Source organism: Eutrema salsugineum, unplaced genomic scaffold (assembly GCF_000478725.1).
Source record: "Eutrema salsugineum unplaced genomic scaffold, Eutsalg1_0 scaffold_18, whole genome shotgun sequence".
NCBI classification, from domain to species: domain Eukaryota; kingdom Viridiplantae; phylum Streptophyta; class Magnoliopsida; order Brassicales; family Brassicaceae; genus Eutrema; species Eutrema salsugineum.
Window position 1 is genome coordinate 463788 of NW_006256846.1, and position 23332 is coordinate 487119.

The window sequence follows — 23332 nt, forward strand, 5'->3', positions numbered from 1 at the left end:
GCTTAATCCTCGTCGACATGGGGAGCTGGTTTCAATATCAGCAAAGCTCATCACAGTAAAACGACCTTGTTTTACCAGCTCAAAGGGCTTTTAATGGGCCTCGATTCCAATGGGCTTCACAGGTTTAGTGATGGGTCGAGCTAATATTACGAAAAGGGGGCTGTGCTCAGCCCACCTACAACAGATCCCACGTTATAAGCCTGGAACGGAGGAACTTAACGATCCTAATGTGTTACAAAGTAATCATAACCTATCACGTTCTAACTCTTTCTCCAAAAAAAAAAAAATTCTATTCTAATTCTTTATTTCTCTTTTGTTTTGATAACATTTTGCCTTTCTTTTCTTACGTAATATATTTATATGTGACGTAAGACAATGTTAAAATAGAAATAAAAAAAATCTTGATACTAACAAAATTCATTTCAATTTCAAAATGAAGAGATCTATGTGACTACGGCATGAACAAAAACTTCACCTGTCCATAATTTACAATTTACATTTTGCATTTCATACAAAATCCTAAATCACAAATTTAAAATGTACCTAGACACATCTATTCTTGATCCAAAACCATAGGCAAAATATTTTTTTTAAAAAAGGAAAACTAGCCCAATTACTAAGAAGCCGTCTCTTATATAAGAGTTTTAAGACACGGATTCTTAGAGCACATGGAACCTTGTACACATTTTATTATTTTTTAATTGATATTTCGAGCATTTCTAATTTGTCGATCATTTTCTATCCATGTTTTTATTTCACGACAAGTTCTCTCGGCCGACGATTCTGTTCGACGTTGAGCTTCCATGAATCGAATCCGGCAGGCATAACCGACAGTCGACGATCCATTTCATTTGTCCAGGTAAGACTTCCTCCATTCGTTCCTGCATTAGATTTGAGTGTGTTAATTCTGCAATCAAAATTAGAGTTTTCGGAAATTCGGCAAAATTTTTGGGTTCTTTCGATTGAGTTTAAATTGGGTTAAGTTCGATGAATTATAAGTATCTATGTGTTTATTCGTAGCCATATTCGAAACCAAAAATTATGTTACAGTGTTTCATCCGAAAACGAAATTAGGGTATTTCCAAATTGGGGGAAAAATTTGGAGTTATTTTGTTCGGTTTGAATTGGGGTTATTTCGATCAATTAGAAGTCATTGTGTGTTTTATCTTAGCCATTATAGAAGACGATTTAGGTTTTTCTGTGTTTCATTCAATAGTACTATGTTTGCTTTGTCAAAGCGTTTATCACGATGTTAATGAGTTAATCGGTTCTCTGTTGATGTCTGAAGGGTTAATGGATACCTTAATATTCTTATTCTTTGTTGTGTCAATTATTTCTCTTTGCAGTATCCATGATTTCATGTTGGTTAATAATGTAATAGCGGTTGTACTAGGTACTCTTCGTCAATGTAATGTTTGGTTTTCTGTGATTACTTATTCTTTATGCTTAATGTGGAATAGTCCTTGGTTCTTTGTTTGTATATTTAGTGTGCTCAGGATTTCTTTATTACATATCGCAACTTAGTTATCTTATACATTACATTTAGTTCTGTCAATAATCTTCGCTATAGTCTTGATTTGTTTGATGGTTGATGTCGGAATTTTATAGTTTTGATTGTAGTTGCTTCTCTTCATCTTTGTTTGATATTGTTTGATGATATATATATATATAAATATTATATATATATATATATATTTTGTTTTTTAATAACTAAGAGGTTCTGTGCCTAACCCCGTACATCCTCTCAGGCCCGGTACCAGAGCATGTTATATGGTCCCATCCCAAGAGCCACTCGAACCAGCAACCTCTAGGATTTGCCTGAGTTTGATGATAAATTTTTTTATGGCCAGATTATGTCGATTAGCTACAGCGATACTTCATCGGAAGGTCCAGACATGGACATGTGATCAGCTTATGCGGATGCAACATATGGAATTACTGAGAAGTGCTTCTGCGGAAGGCAGATGATACTTGAATCTTTCTCATAGGGCCGCAAGTATTATACTTGTCCTGACTGGCTGAAAGAGGTTAGTTGTCTTTTATATTTTTGTTGATGTTGCTATGTATTTTTGAAGAAATAGTTTGATAAAACTACTCAATGTTTGTAGGGGACTAGTGAGCATAAGTGGCAATGGTGGGATGAGGCAGTCACCGAACAATTCTCAATCGTAGAGACAAGGCTTCGAGAGCAAAGGGAGCTGATACTCAGTGTAGACAGGCACCAGATCAATGCCTTGGATCCCACCCTTGGAGAAATAAATCAAGAAGTAAGACGACTTCAAGGAGAAGTCTCCATGCTGAAGGAGTACATTGGTAACCAAGGTGAAGGCTTTATGATGTTGCTCTTTTTTGTGTTTTCGTAGCTGTTTCATACATGTTTAAGTAGTAGCACTGAGTTGCAAATACTATCTACTATGTGTAGTCGTTAATGTTCCCTTCGAGGCTATGTAGTCAGACAAAAAATGTTTTAGGATTCTTTATTTAGCATCATGTGTGTGTATGTTATCTACCCTCTAAGTTATGAACCTATGTGATAAGTTATTGTTTTAATAATGTGGGCATATATTATTGTGTTGGTTGCTTGGTTGATTTAGAGTATTCGTAGTTATTACTCTTGGTTTAAATTGCTCACATTTGTTTTTTTTATTAGTGAGGTTAACTCGTGGAACTACTGATATCTGGTTGTATAAGCTCCAAGTTATAGATCTACGAACTATGGTTACTCCATTTTGGAGAGATGTGTGAGTTTCTCGGTATGATATGAAGCATTGATTGTACGCATTGGGTATAGAAAAATTGCCCTACAGCTTAGAAAGGGCAATATACCCATGGTGTAGCAAAACCGACAATCGTCTTAGAGGCTGTAGTATCACAAGATCTTTGGATATAGCCCGCTTTTTTGGACCTCCAGGTACCTTAAACGATAGTAATGTTCTTGATCGTTCACCTGTTTTTGATGAAATATTGAAAGGTCGAGCTCCAAAAGTGCAATACTGGGTTAATGGATGATGTGGTGTGTGTCGAGGGTGTCAAGTTTTACCCTAAATGAAATCAATAGCCGCAAGTGCACAGCTGATCGATTGTAGTACTTAGGGATCGAATCCACAGGGAAGGAGGATCTTTTGCTGCAAAAAGCTTTTGAAATAAGTTAAAGTAAGGAAGTCTAGAACAAAAACGGTTTAGTGGGGGTTTGGTAGTGTCTTTAAAATGTAAAAAACGAAATATTGAAAGAGAATACGGTAATTAAATGATGTAATAACTAAACTTAACGAAAATAACTAAAAATGATAAAAACGGATATTCTAATGCTTAAATGAAAATGAACTAAAAAGGAACTAAAGCTTAAAGAAAAATCGGTGTAAATCAATGGAGAAAAGGCGTTGGGCTTCAGGGAAGTTTTCTCAGGGGTACGAACGATTCAAAACATTGCTAGAGAGGAAATTTTGTAAGATCTTAGCTTAAACTTTTCGAACTGGAGTCACGAACGTATGAATACGCCACTGTCGTGATCATAGACAACTATCTCTCTCAACCCTGACCAGTAGGTTTCCACTCTGGCCCTGGAAGAGAAGAGATGCATTATGTTAAAGATTCGTCCTAATTCACAAATCGCCCATAGGTAGGTTTCCACTCCTATGTTTTTTTTGCTCTCCCAAACTAGATCTGATACCTGATGAACACTTTCGTGTCACCAAGCATCTGGATCAGATTGTAGTTCATGACGCTACTCTCATGCAGTAAAAACGAATTCAGAAGAAAAAGTTCTAAGATTCGGCTCAAAAACTCATGGAATCCTCATCGAACATATAAATCCCCATCGAAAATCCCTTAATCCCAACAATAGAACTACTCAGACATAATAAACGAAATCAAAAACATAGTATTAAGAAGTAGAATAGAAACCGAAATTGAAAAAGAAAGAACAAGGATTCAAGAGAACAAATCTCTCTCTCCCTAAAAGCTAAAGCAAAAACAATAAAAAGTATGAAGTAAATATTTCGGTGGTCTTGAGGTTACACGATTTAGGGTTCCTAAGACATGTATTTATAGTGCTCAAGACCTCTCTGGACGTCACTTAGGGTTTCTCCAAATGTGGGCTTCAGAAATGGGCTTTTTGGGCTCGGAGGTTGATGGCCGCGGTCGAGAGTGCTCTGACCGCGGGGAATGGGTGGTTTGCCGCAGTCGGGATGCTCCTGACCGCGGGAAAATGCTTGCTGGCCGCGGGTGGAAGTGCTTGCCTGCTGGTTTACGGGACATCTTGCTCTTCGCGTATCTTTTGATTGAAACGTTGGATTGCCAAGCTGTAAAGTGCACTGGAAAGCTGATACTTCCATCTTTAAGGTCTACAAATTTGAGCTGGATCAGACGGTGAGAAGGTCTTCAATCATGGGTGAACTTCTGACGGTTTAACTCTGAGCTGAAATCTGGTTTTCTATCCATTTTGTTAGGCTTTTCCCTAAGTTACCTGAAAAGAGTCTTGGAACTACAAATACTAAAAAAACAGAATAAAAGTACTTAAAACCAATTAAAAACATAGAAAAAGTATTTCAAAACGATCCATAAAAATGGTCAAAATACGGTGTTATCAACTCCCCCAGACTTAAACCTTTGTTTGTCCTCAAACAAAGCAAAAACCTAAACTGGTTAAATGAAAACAAAAATAGGAAATGCACAAATCTCATAGACATGAACTCTAAACTAGGACCAAAGATAGTGCATCAATCCACAACTTAGTCTAGAAAATTCTCACCAAAACACAAGAGATACTAGTCCACTTTTTCCGTCATGCAAAACTTAAACAATTTAAATCTTGATTTCAGTCAACTAGCTCTCTACATTCATTAAGTTCAATAGTGAGTTCTCATTAAAGACATCATCCAGGGTAGATGGCGTTTGGCATTAAAGGGCTATTTAAGTGGTGGAGTTAAAGTGTTTCGGGTTACCTGAAGATCTGGAGGATGCAAGATAATATGCAAAACCGCAAGAGAGATAAGGACATGTTGATGACCACAGTTTTCAGTCACTTTCTTCTTGCCAAATGTTGTTGCATAATCTTTCCTCTTTTGTTGTAAACAGTTATTCCCCCAGACTTAGATTCTTTTCGGGAATCAGAAAACAATCTCCAAAACTCCATAAAATCGAACTCCAGTTGCCTTGGGACTTAAAATTCGACCTCTCTAGACTCTCTAAGGCTTTTATTTCCTTTCTTTTCTTATTTTTGGATTTATTTATTTATTTTTTTTTTTTGGAAAGGAAATGCCTTTTAAAGAGAGAGAGACTAGAGGACGAGATTGTACCAAAATTTGAGATTTTTCTAAGGCAAACTGGGCTTCCTCTTTTGTTGAATCCTTCCGGGAACTCTTTCCGGCAAATTGCAGGTCTCTGTCCTTTGTGACTGAAAACTGTGTCGTTCCTCTTTCTCTCCGACGTTTTTGCACTTATCTGCATATAAGACAATAGGAAACAAGAGTGCATGTGGTTTTAAAGAGGATTGGTTAACGTGGGGAACTAGCTAAAGATGAACTAGCCATTCAGGATCAACAGAGAGTGGTAAAAGGATAAAGGAGTCCTGAATGTATGATTCGTTTTCCTAGTCTAATGCTTCAATGAGAAAATTAAGTCCAAATTAAGTCCAAATAAAACAGAGCTAGTGTATCCCTTCATCTAAATCGAAATCATTTAAATTCCTCTGGGGTACTTCGTTTCAAATGTGCTTAGCTACCGCCTAGTCTAGTCCTAAATCATGAATGAGCAAGTCACTAGGAACAGTCTAAAGCACACAGTCAACTATCATTGATTCATGTTCACCATTCCCTTTTAAAACGTATTTTGTTTTGAAAACCGATTTTGAAAAACTTTAAGGAAAATGCAAAAAATGTAGATAATGCAAGACTCATGAAAGAAAGGTGGTTAGAAAGGGATGAAATCCTCCCCCAGACTTAAATCACACTGTCCTCAGTGTGAAACAAGTCGAGATTGGATGAGAAAAATGCATAGATAATCGAATTGGTAAGGACAAAGAGAACTTATCTGGATCCGGGATGCTGGTGGAGATGAACCGGATTCATTCGAAGGGGTTTGGGAAGGTGGTTGGTGGTGATGAAGGTGGTGGAAGGTGATGAATGAGGTGGAGGGTGATTGGTGAGGTGAAATGAGGTGAAAGGGGTGGTTTTGGTCGGGTTTGGATCTCAACGACCAAGTGCCGCGGTCAGGGGCTGCACGACCGCGGCAACCAGGTGCTTGGCCGCGGTCAGGACTACCCGACCGCGGTCGAAGGGCTGTTTCCCGCGGTCCGAACACTTGCGACCGCGGGGGCTTATATCGCGGCCTCTTCCTGCTTCTCCTTGGTTCCTGCTGGGCCGAGCAGTCAGGTACTATCCTTCTTTTTGGTCTTTTTGGGTTTTTTGATTTTTTTGGCTTTTTTGTTTTATAAGAAACACCTGAAACTAAGAAAAAGAAAAGGATCAAAAGAAAAAGAAAGAAAAATCCTAAAGAAATCAATACCTAAATGGGTTGCCTCCCAAAAAGCGCTTTTGTTTTAAGTCGTTTAGCTCGACTTTTGGTGTTGGACGTGACTTATTCCAATGAAGAAGACCTTGTCCTCAGACAAGTCTTTTTCGACATCTCCTTGCTTTGCCTAGCAGGTTCTTCGTCACTCCAAAGTTCTTCTTCAAACTCTCCTGTTGCAGAATGTTTTCCTGCTTTGCTGTTGTATGGGACAGCTTCTGTGAAGACATCTTTGTCGATATTAGCAAATGAAATCCTCCGGTTTGGCCAGTCCATTATAGCTTCGGAAGTTGCTAGAAAAGACCATCCGAGAATTACTGGATATGTTGCGTCTCTCGTCTCGACAATGTAGAAGTCGACAGGCACTATGCAATCTCTTATTCTCAAAGGAATTTCATGAGCTATTCCTTGAGGTGTTGCATTTGAATCATCAGCTAGGCTAATATTTGCTCTAGTCCTGCGCAGGTGTCTAACACCAAGTCTCAAAGCAATTGCCTTGGACATCATGTTAAGACAAGCTCCAGAATCACATAGCACATTTTTAAACATTTCTCCTCTAATAGAACAAGAGATAAGAAACTGACCTGTAGTCTTGACCTTATGGAGAATTCGAACTTGCCTTTCTCTGTAGGTGTTGGCTGGTGTCTCGAACGCAGAATAAGATTCACAAAAGAAAGCTGCAGCGTCATATTCAATGATTGAATCAATGTATGGCATCTTTATCTCGCTGCACGTCTGGTCTTCTTGGATTGAAGAGTCAGCTGAATCTTCAACACATTCCTTTGCCATCATACAAGGTAATGATTCATGCCAATCTGGTTCTTCATCTGAAACTTGGTTTTCTTCTTCCTGAGTTGCTTTTTTAGGTGCTGGAGGCTGAAGTTGGGACAGAAGGTGTATTATTTTCCTCTCAAAACCCGGAGGAGCATCTGAGCGACCAACTCCCGCGGTCAGAGGGGTCGCGACCGCGGGAAACAAGGCTTTGGCCGCGGTCGAAACACTCGGACCCACGGCTCCGGATAAAATCTGCTCATAGTCTGTCTCTTCCTTCTTGTACTTGATACGAACCTCTCCAGCTTCTTTATTGGGTAGACTAGCATCATATGAACTAATACCAGGGCGTTGATGTGCATCTTCATCAGGATTTTTGGGAGATTTCTTAGAAAACCTCTCAATTTGCTCAATGTTGGGCATCTGCTCCATTCTTGCATCAATCTCCCGTGCTTTGAGCTCGAGTTTGTTCAGTCTGTCCTCGATCTCTTGCAACTCTTCGTCTGTCTTCTCTCTATACCAGGAGGCGGATTCTCTGACGTCTTTAATCTCCTGTTTTGATTCAGAAATATCGCTTGAGTTTTGTATGATGTCATACCCTTGTCTTGTCTGCTCTGTTGCGACTTGGTGGATCATTCCAGCTAGTGTTTGTGAGTCCTCGTGGGTTTGCTCTTCCAAAACTCGAACATGATTGGCCATCTCATCGAATTTTTTGTTGAACTCTTCAGAGATTGAATCAATTTTATTGAGCAGGGTGTTTTCGGTGAGAATCTGCTGATCAAGGAACTGGTTTATCATTCCTTCGAGGCGTCCCAAACGTCTGCTGATCCTCAAGTTGTCCTCTTGCTGACTAGGGTTCTGTAGTGGAGGATTATAGGAGTGTGGCTCGAAGTAGGTTGGAGGAGGGCCATAAGGATCTTCCCGGCGTCGAACAGTCTCTCTTCGCCGGTGGTAAGGGTGGTTTTGCTGGCTGTATCGATCCATGTAGCTAGGATTTCGGGCCTGGTGTTCTTCTCTACGTTTGGTGGCTTGAGGAGTGTTATAGAAACCTTCTTCATAGTGCATATTTCGATTTATAGGATCCATATCTTCTGAAATGAAAACAAAATAACCGAAAAATGGAAAGTTGCAGAAAAGGGAGTTCTAGAGTCGATTTACTAACCTTTGTCGGGGTTTTGCAGAAAAGAAAACGCGTGCCTTCCCCGGCAACGGCGCCAAAAACTTGATGTGGTGTGTGTCGAGGGTGTCAAGTTTTACCCTAAATGAAATCAATAGCCGCAAGTGCACAACTGATCGATTGTAGTACATAGGGATCGAATCCACAGGGAAGGAGGATCTTTTGCTGCAAAAAGCCTTTGAAATAAGTTAAAGTAAGGAAGTCTAGAACAAAAACGGTTTAGTGAGGGTTTGGTAGTGTCTTTAAAATGTAAAAAACGAAATATTAAAAGAGAATACAGTAATTAAATGACGTAATAACTAAACTTAACGAAAATAACTAAAAATGATAAAAACGGATATTCTAATGCTTAAATGAAAATGAACTAAAAAGGAAAGACAATATTGAACTAAAGCTTAAAGAAAAATCGATGTAAATCAATGGAGAAAAGGCGTTGGGCTTCAGGGAAGTTTTCTCAGGGGTACGAATGATTCAAAACATTGCTAGAGAGGAAATTTTGTAAGATCTTAGCTTAAAATTTTCGAACTGGAGTCACGGACGTATGAATACGCCACTGTCGTGATCATAGACAACTATCTCTCTCAACCCTGACCAGTAGGTTTCCACTCTGGCCCTGGAAGAGAAGAGATGCATTATGTTTAAGACTCGTCCTAATTCACAAATCGCCCATAGGTAGGTTTCCACTCCTATGTTTGTTTTGCTCTCCTAAACTAGATCTGATACCTGATGAACACTTTCGTGTCACCAAGCATCTGGATCAGATTGTAGTTCATGACGTTACTCTCATGCAGTAAAAACGAATTCAGAAGAAAAAATTCTAAGATTCGGCTCAAAAGCTCATGAAATCCTCATCGAAAATATTAATCCCCATCGAAAATCCCTTAATCCCAACAATAGAACTACTCAGACATAATGAACGAAATCAAAGACATAGTATTAAGATGTAGAATAGAAACCGAAATCGAAAAAGAAAGAACAAAGGTTCAAGAGAACAATCTCTCTCTCCCTAAAAGCTAAAGCAAAAAAAATAAAAGTATGAAGTAAATATTTCGGTGGTCTTGAGGTTACACGATTTAGGGTTCCTAAGACATGTATTTATAGTGCTCAAGACCTCTCTGGACGTCACTTAGAGGTTCTCCAAATGTGGGCTTCAGAAATGGGCTTTTTGGGCTCGGAGGTTGATGGCCGCGGTCGGGAGTGCTCTGACCGCGGGGAATGGGTGGTTTTCCGCGGTCGGGATGCTCCTGACCGCGGGAAAATGCTTGCTGGCCGCGGGTGGAAGTGCTTGCCGGCTGGTTTACGAGACATCTTGCTCTTCGCGTATCTTTTGATTGAACCGTTGGATTGCCAAGCTGTAAAGTGCACTGGAAAGCTGATACTTCCATCTTTAAGGTCTCCAAATTTGAGCTGGATCAGACGGTGAGAAGACCTTCAATCATGGGTGAACTTCTAACGGTTTGACTCTGAGCTGAAATCTGGTTTTCTATCCATTTTGTTAGGCTTTTCCCTAAGTTACCTGAAAAGAGTCTTGGAACTACAAATACTAGAAAAACGTAATAAAAGTACTTAAAAGCAATAAAAAACATAGAAAAAGTATTTCAAAACGATCCATAAAAGTGGTCAAAATACGGTATTATCAATGGACACGAGTATTATTTGGCGTACTACTTTATGGATGGTATATATCCAAAATGAGAAACTTTTATCCAATCTATTCCACTTCCTCAAGGTACGAAAGCATCATTATTTGCTACATCTCAAGAATCCGTCCAAGAAGATGTCGAGCGTGCATTTGGAGTGCTGCAAGTTCGATTTGAAATTGTAAAAATCCAGCTCTTATATGGGATAAGGAAAAAATTGGAAAGATTATGAGAGCATCAATCATAGTAGAAAATGAACGAGATGGCTATACTCAGTACGATATATCAGATTTCAAACAAGGAGAAGGATCCAGATCTTCACAAGTGGATATGATGTATTCTACAGATATACCTTAAAATTGCGGCAATACTATCGGCATTCGAATCAACTTCATGTTAGACAAATACATGGGCGATTGAAAGCTGATTTAATTGAGCATATATGGAACAAATTTGGGTCTTCTCAATGTTACAGCTAAACGTTTTACGATTTTAATGTTTGTATGTATTTTTAAATTTCATGTAATGAAATAAAAATTAGGTTTTATAAGTATTGTTTGTTATATATATGAACAAAATAATAATAAAAAAAAAATTTGAAGAACCCCTAAGGGGTTCACCAATGGAGAGGCAAAACAACGACATGTTCTTAATTTCATTACTCAAAAAAAAAATTGTGAAAATACTCATAACAACCCTAACTAGGAGTTCTCTAATGGAGATGCTCTAAGACCACTAGAATTTTAAACACAAATACAACATGTTGAATTTTTAACTAAAATTTATTGAATCCTATTTTTTTTGATAAAATTGAAGCCTAGTCGATCTCATAAGAGAGACACTTCCCAAGCATAAAGTTATCATTCCAAGGCATAGGCGTCTCTACACACATCTCTGACGCCATCATATCCAACCCTGGAGAACCCGACCTGTCACTCTCGACCGACCAGAATGTTGTTGTGGCGCCGCCTGCTCAACTGAGGAAACTGGGGCTTTAGCTCATTTCCTCGATGTCCTCTCTGTTATTCCCGGCTGATTCTTCGGCTCAGCTAATATGGCGTCGAGCTTGACGTCAACCACTGCTTGAATAGATCCGTAGTATTTGCTGGAATCAGACGGAGATGAGCCGGTTTGGTATTGTAGGGCAGGAAATTTGGGCCAAGCTGAGTCACCGCGTAACTTGAACGCAGCGCGATCGTAAGCCAATGCGGCTTCCTCGGCTGTGTCAAATGTTCCAAGCCAAATTCGTGTTTGATTTGGGGGTAAACGGATCTCAGCAACCAATTTACCCCAATGCCTTTGCCTCACTCCACGATGGAGTTTAGCTGGCTTTGGGGCCGAACCAGGACCCGAAACTGGTATCAGTTGGGTTAGAAAACCCAGTTTCGGGTCAATGAGATTGAGCATACACTGGTTTCCTTGGTGAGTATAAGTGACATCATTTTGGTAATGTAACTAAGATTTGTAATTTTGATCTGGTTGTTGAAAATCCGACCCAAATGAAGATGGATAGGTCATGGATCCAAGATAAATATCCGCGTAGGATTCGGAATTGAGTTGGGTTGTGGGAAAAAAGAGGCACTTTGAGACTGAGGATTATAGTAAGAAGGAGAAAAGATGTCGTTCGGTGCAGACAGAAATGCAGCATTTGAAGACGTAAACGTAAAGTCTGAAGCAGACATAGAAGCACTTTTGTACAAAGGTTGAAGTGCTTCCATTAGTTCGCCGCCATGGCTGTTGCTGAAGAAATCACCCATCAGATTTTCCTGAAACAAAAATAAAATAAAAACTACAAGAACAAAGATTATATAAAAAAATGGTTGGAAAAAAAGCCTGTCTTTTTAGAAAAAAATCAAAGACTGGTTTTTGTTTTTTGTTTACAGGAAAATTTGATCAAAGAGATTTGAAATAAGCAACCTCCAGTTGATCAAAACTAAATCAATTTATCCACAAAAAAATATAATAAAAAAGGATCAAACTTGATGGAACTTAAAAATACCCATGAAGTTGATCAACTCTACAAATCAACAAAAAAATGAAAGAATATTGAATGACATTAAATTCATAATAATTTGGAAAATAACCATAGATCTCGTTTTCTGGAAAACACCCAACAGTTTCAACTATGAATGTTTTTTTTCTTTTTTTTTAGCCTAAATATTGTGTTTTAGATTAATTTTGACAAAAGATAAACCAATAAAGCAACACTTCATAAGAAAAATGTTGTTTGTGTTTTTAATGAAAGACAGATTATTAACAGAAAGAATCAAGGATTTGCTGTTGTTTTTGAAGATGAAATGAAGCAAAGAAAATAAGAAGAGAGAGAGAAACCCTAATTTCACTCCAAAATTACTCTTAATTTTTTTTAACTCTCTCTCTCTCTCTCTCTCATAACCCCATTTATGCAGAGGCTCATCCAATGAAGAAATACTATAATATTTTAATCCTGTTATAATGTATTTGACTGGTCCTATTTACGAAACAAACTTGATTCAAAGTATATAAGAATTTGAAAATTTGAAATACTTGATCTACTTATCAGATCACCGATCAATACCCACTAAAATCATGCAAAAAACCCCAAAAATAATTCCAAAAAACCAATTGTCTTATCCCAAAAATATATTCCAAACAACATTTATTCACAATACTTCTTTTTAGATATCCATGGCATTAATTTTCACAGTGCTTTTGTATGCTCAAGGCTAATTCTAAATATTTTATTTTTTCATTTTAGGTACAAAAGGTTAAATATGCATGGATTTGTTTTTGGATCTTTTTCCAAAATATCAGATATTATAAGTTGGGCATGATTTGACTTATGTATTACACAAACGTTTTGTCTAAATTTCAGAATAGAAATTTGGATGGATATCTAAAGAATAATGTCTTCAAACCAAAAACCACACAACCCTTTAACCTCACCTCCAGCAAAACCTGGCCCCCTCTTTGTACCTTCGCAATCAACAGAATTTTTCGCCTAACATTCTTAGCACCATTAGCACTGTTAGGAAAACTTCGACACAAGACACCAACACACTTTTAGCCGTAATTTCACCTTGACTTCTCCTCTTATCACGAACATGCAGTCCACCCCCTCCCTCCCTCTCTTCGGTCGGCGATAAGCTACATGCAGAATCAGGGGTATACAAACACGAATCATTTTAAGGGAAACTACCAGGAGATACATACTTATGCTCAGCAAGGAATTCTCAGAATTAAGGTAATAATTCCAACAGTCAAGAGGGCTTTCAAGCTTAGAATTCATACCCACCAGGTTTTGGAAAGAATCAAGGTCAGCAAGGTGTCTCTCAACAGCAAGATTTTTATTTGAATGGGGTTCTACAACAGCTTTTCAAGGTCAGCAAGAGACACAACAAAGAGTAGAGTACTATTTTAATGATCTCAACTCCAAAATTGACACATTGCAGAGTAAGATGAAGGATTTTGAGAGCAAGGGAGCTTCATCATCATCTAGAGCTCAGGGTTCTCTTCCACGGAAACCAGAAACAAACCCCAAGGAGTTTTACAATGCCATTACCTTAAGAAGTGGCAAGGAACTTCCAACAAGAGAACAGCCTAAAGTTCTGATTGAAGACAATGAGCAACTTGGTGGAGAGGTGCTTCCTGAATGATCAAGATAATGATGTTATTGAGCCAGAAGTCAGCAAGAAAGACAAGGGTAAAGGTCTAGGGCAAGAGAAGACACCTAAGAAGCCATCAGAGAAGACTAAACCCTTTGTTCCACCACCTTAGCAGCTAAAGCTGACCTTCCCCGATTGATTCAAGAAACAGCTACTGGAGAAGTATAGGGCATTTTTTGATAAAAAGAAGGAGAAAATTGAGATCACAATACCATTGGTAGAAGCTTTTCTTTTATTTTATTTTACTCTAGTGTTGCATTTTCAATTTACAAGTCATGTTGTTTGAGTCTTTACTTTTACAAGTCCTGTTGTTTTGAGTCTTTTATTTCTTTGAGTCTAAGCTGCTAGGACCAGAATATAAGGTCCCATTACAGCTATGTAATTTTTCACCTTTGAGATTAATAAAATAGAACTTTCTTCAAACTAAGTTTTCAAGAGAAACTTGTTTAAACCTTTGCTCTAGTCGAGACCAGTACCACTTAGATCAGAGTCTTCGTGTTTTATCACAAGTCTTACACAACTTGTGTGGTGCACATCGATCCATTGTCACTCAGCCGATTCCACCGATCCAGTTGGTTAGAGATGCTCATCCATTTGATTCAACCCTTGGCTACCGCTAAAAGCTTTGCTTCCGAGATTATATAAACTGTTGATAGCTTGATGCTTGTATCATTTTCGGTATCAGAGTTGAAGTTCCTTCAGCCCAAGTTTTATCTATCTAATTATCCCTTTTTATTTCTCCTTAATCATTTGCTTCCTTGCATTACATATATATATATATATATAGTTTGAATCATAAATCATTATAATTCTCGTTGCATCTAGTTTTAGTAATCATATCCATTTCGTTTTAAAAAAAGGAATTCATCATATCATATCTGTGCTCTTCGTGCATTTGATTCATTTTTGATTCTTGTTTAAGTTATTGCATCACAGAAAAGTAAAAACATTAGCCCTGATTGTTGTGTTTTATTCCAAGTTTAAACAAATTAATCAATCTTTCCTTATTTGTTCCAATCACGTCTAAACTCATTCTCTTGCTAAGCTTTAATTTATTCAGACAACATCATTTTCCTTATTTGTTTCCATTAGTCTGTCATTCTAAAGTTCAAAAAAAAAGAAAAAAATTTACATTTTGATAACTGAACTTGCCATATGTGTATTTCTTGATCAAGATTAATCACTTTCTTGTGGTGCTTTGTTTTGCGAGATCACTAACAAACATGGGAGAGAAAGTAGCAACAATCAAGATGCCCTCCAACAACTGATCTCTTTTATGAGAGATGAGATTCGGTTGATGAGGCAAGAGTTTGGTGATCGGCTCAACCGTGTGGAGCAAGCTCTTAGAACCACATTGAAACCAGTGTAGAATGAGGGAGGCCTTGGAACAAACAATGCCGGAACACACAATGCTGCAGCCAATACAAGATGCAATGGTATTCATATTAATGAGCCAGACGCCACAAACTTGGGAGAAGAAGAAGACTCATCTCAAGATGATGAACCAAACCCTTGAAATCGAAGGAACCAAGGGCAAAGGAGATGCCTATGAAGATGCAGATGATGAAGCGTACACACCGTGCTTAAGGCAGAAACCAAACTACATCAAGCTAACCACACCAATCTTTGCTGGAAAAGTTGATCCAGTGGCGTATTTAGATTGGGAAAAGAGGATAGATCACATATTCGACTATTGCAATCATCCCGACCCCAAGAGTGTAGCACTAGAAGTGGCTCAACTCACAGAGGTTTCACTTACACTGTGGGACAGAGAAGTCTCGAACCATAAGAGGAGACGCTTGAGAGCTATCGATACATGAGTCGACATGAAGGATCTAATCAGGCAAAGGTATGTTCCTCCTTATTTTTATCGAGACTTGCAGCGTCGTTTTTGAACTCTTAAGCAGGGAACCAGGACCGTAGAAAAATATTATGAAGAGTTTTAATGCTTGAAGAACCGTTTGGCGCTTCATGACGACGAAGAAGCTCTAATGGCAAAGTGGAGAGACACGTCTATCAAGACTTCAAAGTGGATAGACAAATCACCGATCAATACCCACTAAAATCAAGCAAAAAACCCCAAAAATAATTCCAAAAAACCAATTGTCTTATCCCGAAAATATATTCCAAACAACATTTATTCACAATACTTCTTTTCAGATATCCATGGCATTAATTTTCACAGTGCTTTTGTATGCTCAAGGCTAATTCTAAGTATTTCATTTTTTTCATTTTAGGTACAAAAGGTTAAATATGCATGGATTTGTTTTTGGATCTTTTTCCAAAATATCAGATATAATAAGTTGGGCATGACTTGACTTATGTATTACACAAACGTTTTGTCTAAATTTCAGAATAGAAATTTGGATGGATATCTAAAGAATAATGTCTTCAAACCAAAGACCACACAACCCTTAAACCTCACCTCCAGCAAAACCTGGCCCCCTCTTTGTACCTTTGCAATCAACAGAATTTTTCGCCTAACATTCTTAGCACCATTAGCACTGTTAGGAAAACTTTGACACAAGACACCAACACACTTTTAGCCGTAATTTCACCTTGACTTCTCCTGTTATCACGAACATGCAGTCCACCCCCTCCCTCCCTCCCTTCGGTTAGCGATAAGCTACATGCAGAATCAGGGGTATACAAACATGAATCATTTTAAGGGAAACTACCAGGGGATACAGACTTATGCTCAGCAAGGAATTCTCAGAGTTAAGGTAATAATTCCAACAATCAAGAGGGCTTTCAAGCTTAGAATTCATACCCACCTGGTTTTGGAAAGAATCAAGGTCAGCAAGGTGTCTCTCAACAGCAAGATTTTTATTTGAATGGGGTTCTACAACAGCTTTTCAAGGTCAGCAAGAGACACAACAAAGAGTAGAGTACTATTTTAATGATCTCAACTCCAAAATTGACACATTGCAGAGTAAGATGAAGGATTTTGAGAGCAAGGGAGCTTCATCATCATCTAGAGCTCAGGGTTCTCTTCCACGGAAACCAGAAAAACCCAAGGAGTTTTACAATGCCATTACATTAAGAAGTGGCAAGGAACTTCCAACAAGAGAACAGCCTAAAGTTCTGATTGAAGACAATGAGCAACTTGGTGGAGAGGTGCTTCCTGAGAATGATCAAGATAATGATGTTATTGAGCCAGAAGTCAGCAAGAAAGACAAGGGTAAAGGTCTAGGGCAAGAGAAGACACCTAAGAAGCCATCAGAGAAGACTAAACCCTTTGTTCCACCACCTTAGCAGCTAAAGCTGACCTTCCCCGATTGATTCAAGAAACAACTACTGGAGAAGTATAGGGCATTTTTGATAAAAAGAAGGAGAAAATTGAGATCACAATTCCATTGGTAGAAGCTTTTCTTTTCTTTTATTTTACTCTAGTGTTGCATTTTCAATTTACAAGTCATGTTGTTTGAGTCTTTACTTTTACAAGTCCTGTTGTTTTGAGTCTTTTATTTCTTTGAGTCTAAGCTGCTAGGACCAGAATATAAGGTCCCATTACAGCTATGTAATTTTTCACCTTTGAGATTAATAAAATAGAACTTTCTTCAAACTAAGTTTTCAAGAGAAACTTGTTTAAACCTTTGCTCTAGTCGAGACCAGTACCACTTAGATCAGAGTCTTCGTGTTTTATCACAAGTCTTACACAACTTGTGTGGTGCACATCGATCCATTGTCACTCAGCCGATTCCACCGATCCAGTTGGTTAGAGATGCTCATCCATTTGATTCAACCCTTGGCTACCGATAAAAGCTTTGCTTCCGAGATTATATAAACTGTTGATAGCTTGATGCTTGTATCATTTTCGGTATCAGAGTTGAAGTTCCTTCAGCCCAAGTTTTATCTATCTAATTATCCCTTTTTATTTCTCTTTAATCATTTGCTTCCTTGCATTACATATATATATATATATATATATATATATAGTTTGAATCATAAATCATTATAATTCTCGTTGCATCTAGTTTTAGTAATCATATCCATTTCGTTTTAAAAAAAAGGAATTCATCATATCATATATGTGCTCTTCGTGCATTTGATTCATTTTTGATTCTTGTTTAAGTTATTGCATCACAGAAAAGTAAAAACATTAGCCCTGATTGTTGTGTTTTATTCCAAGTTTAAACAAATTAATCAATCTTTCCTTATTTGTTCCAATCACGTCTAAACTCATTCTCTTGCTAAGCTTTAATTTATTCAGACAACATCATTTTCCTTATTTGTTTCCATTAGTCTGTCATTCTAAAGTTCAAAAAAAAGAAAAAAATTTACATTTTGATAACTGAACTTGCCATATGTGTATTTCTTGATCAAGATTAATCACTTTCTTGTGGTGCATTGTTTTGCGAGATCACTAACAAACATGGGAGAGAAAGTAGCAACAATCAAGATGCCCTCCAACAACTGATCTCTTTTATGAGAGATGAGATTCGGTTGATGAGGCAAGAGTTTGGTGATCGGCTCAACCGTGTGGAGCAAACTCTTAGAACCACATTGAAACCAGTGTAGAATGAGGGAGGCCTTGGAACAAACAATGCCGGAACACACAATGCTGGAGCCAATACAAGATGCAATGGTATTCATATTAATGAGCCAGACGCCACAAACTTGGGAGAAGAAGAAGACTCATCTCAAGATGATGAACCAAACCCTTGAAATCGAAGGAACCGAGGGCAAAGGAGATGCCTATGAAGATGCAGATGATGAAGAGTACACACCGTGCTTAAGGCAGAAACCAAACTACATCAAGCTAACCACACCAATCTTTGCTGGAAAAGTTGATCCAGGGGCGTATTTAGATTGGGAAAAGAGGATAGATCACATATTCGACTATTGCAATCATCCCGACCCCAAGAGTGTAGCACTAGAAGTGGCTCAACTCACAGAGGTTTCACTTACACGGTGGGACAGAGAAGTCTCGGACCATAAGAGGAGACGCTTGAGAGCTATCGATACATGAGTCGACATGAAGGATCTAATCAGGCAAAGGTATGTTCCTCCTTATTTTTATCGAGACTTGCAGTGTCGTTTTCGAACTCTTAAGCAGGGAACCAGGACCGTAGAAAAATATTATGAAGAGTTTTAATGCTTGAAGAACCGTTTGGCGCTTCATGACGACGAAGAAGCTCTAATGGAAAAGTGGAGAGACAGGTCTATCAAGACTTCAAATATCTCTTCCACTTGTCTATACAACATAAAGAAGAAGATCACCAACACAAGAAGCAAGCCACAAACACTTGGAACTCAAACTTCAACAAACCACTTGACAAAGGCAAGAGTGTGGAGATTGATTCATGTTTCAAAGGCAAAGCGGTGGAGACAAGCAAAGATACCAGACCAGAGGCTGTTAAGACTAATAATTCTCAATGTGCAAGAGATATTACTTGTTTCAAATGCAGGGGAAGAGGTCATATATCTCGCGAGTGTCCAAAAAACCGAGTGGTGCTCATGGCCGAGGCTGGAGATTACGATTCACAAGATGAGGCTGATATTGAAGGGGATCTAGACGATGAATATGGTGATATAGCTTAACCAGACACAGGAGAACTCCTCGTCACTACACGCATCTTGATTGTAATGGCGGAGCCAGCTGAGACCATACGAAGAGAAAACATTTTCCAAAGCCAATGCACCATAAAGGGCAATGTATGTAATCTTATTATTGATTTTGGGTCCCGTACCAATGTTGCAATTTTCACATGGTTGATAAGCTAGGCCTTGAGAGAACTAAACATCCACGGCCCTATAGGCTGATATGGCTCGATCATAAGGTAGAGCTTAAGATCATTTATAAAGTTATTGCGGTTGTAAACGGGGTATTGGTTCGTTCTACTAAGCTTCAGGTTTTAAATTTATAACCCCTAAATGTCTGCAAGTGCACAGATGTGCGCTGTAGTACTTAGGGTATTGATCCACCGAGACTTAGTTGTTTCAGTATGAATTCACGACAATGCTTAAATCAGACTAGAACTAAACAAGTATTGGTTTTGGTTTTGGGTTTTGGTTGTCACGAAATCTAAACTAGAAAGCTAAACAAGTAAAAGCAAACAAAAATGAAAGCAAACAGAAGCAAGTAGTAAGCGATTGAACAAGAGGCAAATGGAAGCAAGGAACAAGCAAATAAATCAAAGGTTGTAAACAATAAAAGACAAACGTTGGGGCTCAAGGGTATCGCAGGGATTCATGGACTAGGCTATGTCGATTTTAAACAAGTGATAAAGGTAATCAACTACGTATGTTCTAGAACTCGAGGCACGGAAGTATGGATAGCCTACTTTCACAGCACTAAACATTTATCTCTCGCAACCCTGGTCAGTAGTTTTCCACTCTGATCATGGAAGGGAGAAGATGCAATAGAAAAACAAGACTCATCAACATTCACAACTCAACTACAGGTAGGTTTCCACTCCTATAGAATAATTGCTCGTCTCACCCTAGTTCAGAAAATCAATGAAAGCTTTCGCAACATATCATATCAGATCGGCTTCTAAGTGGCCAGCAAAGAATCAGGCAGTAAGATTAAAGGCAAACGAAGAACATCTAGAAGATTATAAATCCTAAATCTATCGATTCATAAGCAAAGACACACGAAATTCCCTTTGAACAATCCCTTTAAACCCAACTGGGTAACTACTCAAACATATTGTAAATAATCATCATAGAGTATTGAAAGTTGCAGGAAATTAAAGAAAGGAGGGAAGAAAAACGAAGAACAGAGTTGCAGATGGAGGCGCGATGATGCTCTCCTCGACGGCTCCTCCTTCAAAGGCGGCGGCTCCTAGGGCTTCTCACACGAACTCTCTCTCTTTCTATCTTATGTCGTCTACCCTCCTTTAGGAATGACCTAAAGAGGGTATTTATAGCTTCTGGGGTGGTTCTGGACACTTAGGGCTTCAAAAATAACGAAAGGAATTGATCTGGGCTTTAATTAAGTCGTCTGAAAAGTGAACGACCAATGTCCACGGTCGCGGTGGCTCTACCCGCGGGAAAACAAGTGTTGGCCGCGGTCCCGGCACATGGCTATCTTCCGGAAATGCATTTTCTGTCATTCTTGCATCGAGAGTATCTGAAGATCTAACTGTTGGATTATCTCCAAACCAAGTGCATTAGAAATCTGGTTGGATCCTCTATGTTGTCTCAAATTTTGGGGGTGATCAGACGGTGAGAAGGTCTTCATCCGCTTGCCAAACTTCTGACGGTCTGCATTTATCCAAAATTGCTCATTTGTTCCAAATTGCATATCTTTTGCCCAAGTTTCCTGTTAAGTCTTTTGAAACTCTTAAACATTGTAAACACTTTAAAAACCATTGAAAACAGAGTTAAAACACCTGCATAAGACATAATTATGATCCATAAAAGTGGTCAACATACGGTGTTATCATAAAACAATAATTCTATTTAGCATAGGTAAATATCAAGATCAGGTATCATGTGATGTAGTTCCTATGCAAGCTGGTCATTTACTGCTAGGTAGACCATGAAAATTTGATAGAGAAAACTAGGCATGATGGTAGCACTAATATGTATACTCTTGTGCATAAGAAAAGAAAAGTTAGTCTAGCACCTCTTACACCATCTCAAGTGCATGATCTACAAACAAAAAATGCTTAATGAGAAAGAAAGTATCTCTAAGCCAAACTTTCTTGTTCAGCCTAGTTATGTAAGAAAGGGTTTTGCTGCTAAACACACAGTGCTACTTGAGCGTAGGTTTAGGTGAGCTTGAACTACCACCGGAGATCACCACTTTACTTGACTGGTTTAAAGATGTGTTTCCTGAAGAAATGCCTCAAGGATTTCCACCAATACGAGGCATAAAACACCAAATAGACTTCATACCGGTAGCAGCTTTACCTAACAAACCGGCTTACCGAATGAGCCCTGAGGAGTCTAAGGAATTGGAAAGAGAAAGTTAAGAAGCTACTAGACAAAGGATATGTGAGGGAGAGTCTCAGTCCTTGTGCAGTTCCTGTCCTGTTAGTGCCAAAGAAAGATGGATCATGGCGCATGTGTTTAGACTGCCGAGCCATCAACAACATCACCATCAAGTATAGATACCCGATTCCGAGACTCAACAACATGCTTGATGAGCTTAGTGGATCCACCTTGTTCTCAAAGATCGATCTCAAGAGTGGATACTATCAAGTGAGGATGAAAGAAGGTGATGAGTGGAAGACTGCCTTCAAGACCAATTAAGGTATCTATGAGTGGGTGGTAATGCCATTCGGTCTCACCAATGCACCAAGTACTTTTATGTATCTTGAACCAAGTTCTTAGAGAATAAATCATTAAGCTTGCTGTAGTTTATTTTGATGATATTTTAGTTTACAGCAAATGTTTATCTGATCATGTGTCACATCTTGAGCTTGTACTAAAGACTCTTCGACAAGAGGGCCTTTATGCAAACTTAAAGAAGTATGCATTCTGCACTGATAAGTTGGTTTTGTTGTGAATTCGCAGGGCTTACATGTTGATGAAGAGAAGATCAAAGTTATCAAAGAATGGCCGGTTCAAACAAACATCAGTCAAGTAAGGAGTTTTCAAGGTTAGCAAGCTTCTACCGATGTTTTTTCAATGATTTCAGCAGTATAGCTGCACCTCTCATTGCTGTGGTAAAGAAAAGTGCTGGTTTCACTTGGGAAAAAGCAAATAAACTACATTTGATGCACTTAGGAGTAACTCACCAATTCACCAGTTCTAGTGTTGCCAGACTTCAACAAAACATTTGAAGTGGAGTGTGATGCATCAGGATTGGCATAGGAGCTGTGTTGACACAAAGAGGGAAGCTAATGCCGGTTTTTAAGTGAGAAGCTAGGAGGAGTTATGCTTAACTACCCTACTTATGACAAGGAGTTATACGAACTAGTTCGAGCTTTGGAGACTTACCAGCATTATCTGATGTCAAGAGAGTTTGTGGTCCACACCGACCATGAAACACTTAAGCATCTTCGAGGACAGATCCACCTCAAAAGAAGACATGCCAGATGGATGGAAGTTATTGAAACTTCCCCCTACATTATCGAGTACAAGAAGGTAAAAGACAACATAGTGGCATATGCTTTATCTAGGAAACATGCACTTATCGCAACTATGGAAGCAAAAGTTATGGTTTTGAGATCATCAAAGATCTTTACAAAGAGGATCCGGAGCTAGGAGAGAGCTTTGAGGAATGTAGCAAGGGAACTTATGGCAAGTTCTATATCTATGAAGGATTTATGTTTCAAGACAAAAGACTTTGCATACAACAATGTTCTCTTAGGGATGTCACTGTCAGAGAACCTCATGGAGGAGGATTGATGGGTCACTTTGGAATAGACAAGACACTTGCGGTGGTGAAAGAGCAATTCTATTGGCATTCGTAGTGATAAACAGGTTCTCCAAGATGGCACATTTTCTACCTTGTGGAAAGGTTAATGATGCTTCTCAAACGGCGGATCTATTCTTTAAATTTTGTGAGCTTACATGGAGTACCAAGAACTATTGTATCTGACCGAGACAGCAAGTTCTTGAGCCACTTTTGAAGAACATTGTGAGAAGCTTGGAACCAAACTCTTGTTCTCTACGATTTGTCATCCTAAAACAGA

General features: G+C 38.6%; 2 protein-coding genes and 1 long non-coding RNA gene across 3 annotated transcripts; 2 read left to right on the forward strand and 1 right to left on the reverse strand.

Annotated features, from left to right (window-relative positions):
• The first annotated feature begins 715 nt into the window (after positions 1–715).
• Positions 716–2557, forward strand: LOC112087293. Its single transcript, XR_002900009.1, has 3 exons — positions 716–859; positions 1749–2027; positions 2109–2557. It is a non-coding gene; the product is annotated as an uncharacterized LOC112087293 (long non-coding RNA).
• An 8313-nt stretch (positions 2558–10870) lies between these two features.
• LOC18020422 (ethylene-responsive transcription factor ERF055) lies at positions 10871–11852 on the reverse strand. Its single transcript, XM_024157330.1, is given in 3 exon segments — positions 10871–11037; positions 11040–11649; positions 11652–11852. Coding segments are annotated over 3 exon segments (978 nt in total).
• Positions 11853–18717: 6865 nt separating this feature from the next.
• LOC112087309 lies at positions 18718–23110 on the forward strand. Its single transcript, XM_024157331.1, has 6 exons — positions 18718–18740; positions 19151–19269; positions 21459–21659; positions 21766–21893; positions 22209–22277; positions 22817–23110. Exons 1-6 carry the CDS (start codon positions 18718–18720, stop codon positions 23108–23110), a joined length of 834 nt encoding a protein of 277 aa, XP_024013099.1.
• The last annotated feature ends 222 nt before the right edge of the window (positions 23111–23332 follow it).

Excerpts from the sequence above, each read along its gene's own strand:
- LOC112087309 (XM_024157331.1), top strand. The coding sequence starts at position 18,718 with ATGAAGGATCTAATCAGGCAAAG. Across the intron at positions 18,741-19,150 it reads AAGGATCTAATCAGGCAAAG|GGGAAGAGGTCATATATCTC; the intron begins GTATGTTCCTCC and ends TTTCAAATGCAG. Across the intron at positions 21,660-21,765 it reads TAAGGAATTGGAAAGAGAAA|ACTGCCGAGCCATCAACAAC; the intron begins GTTAAGAAGCTA and ends GCATGTGTTTAG.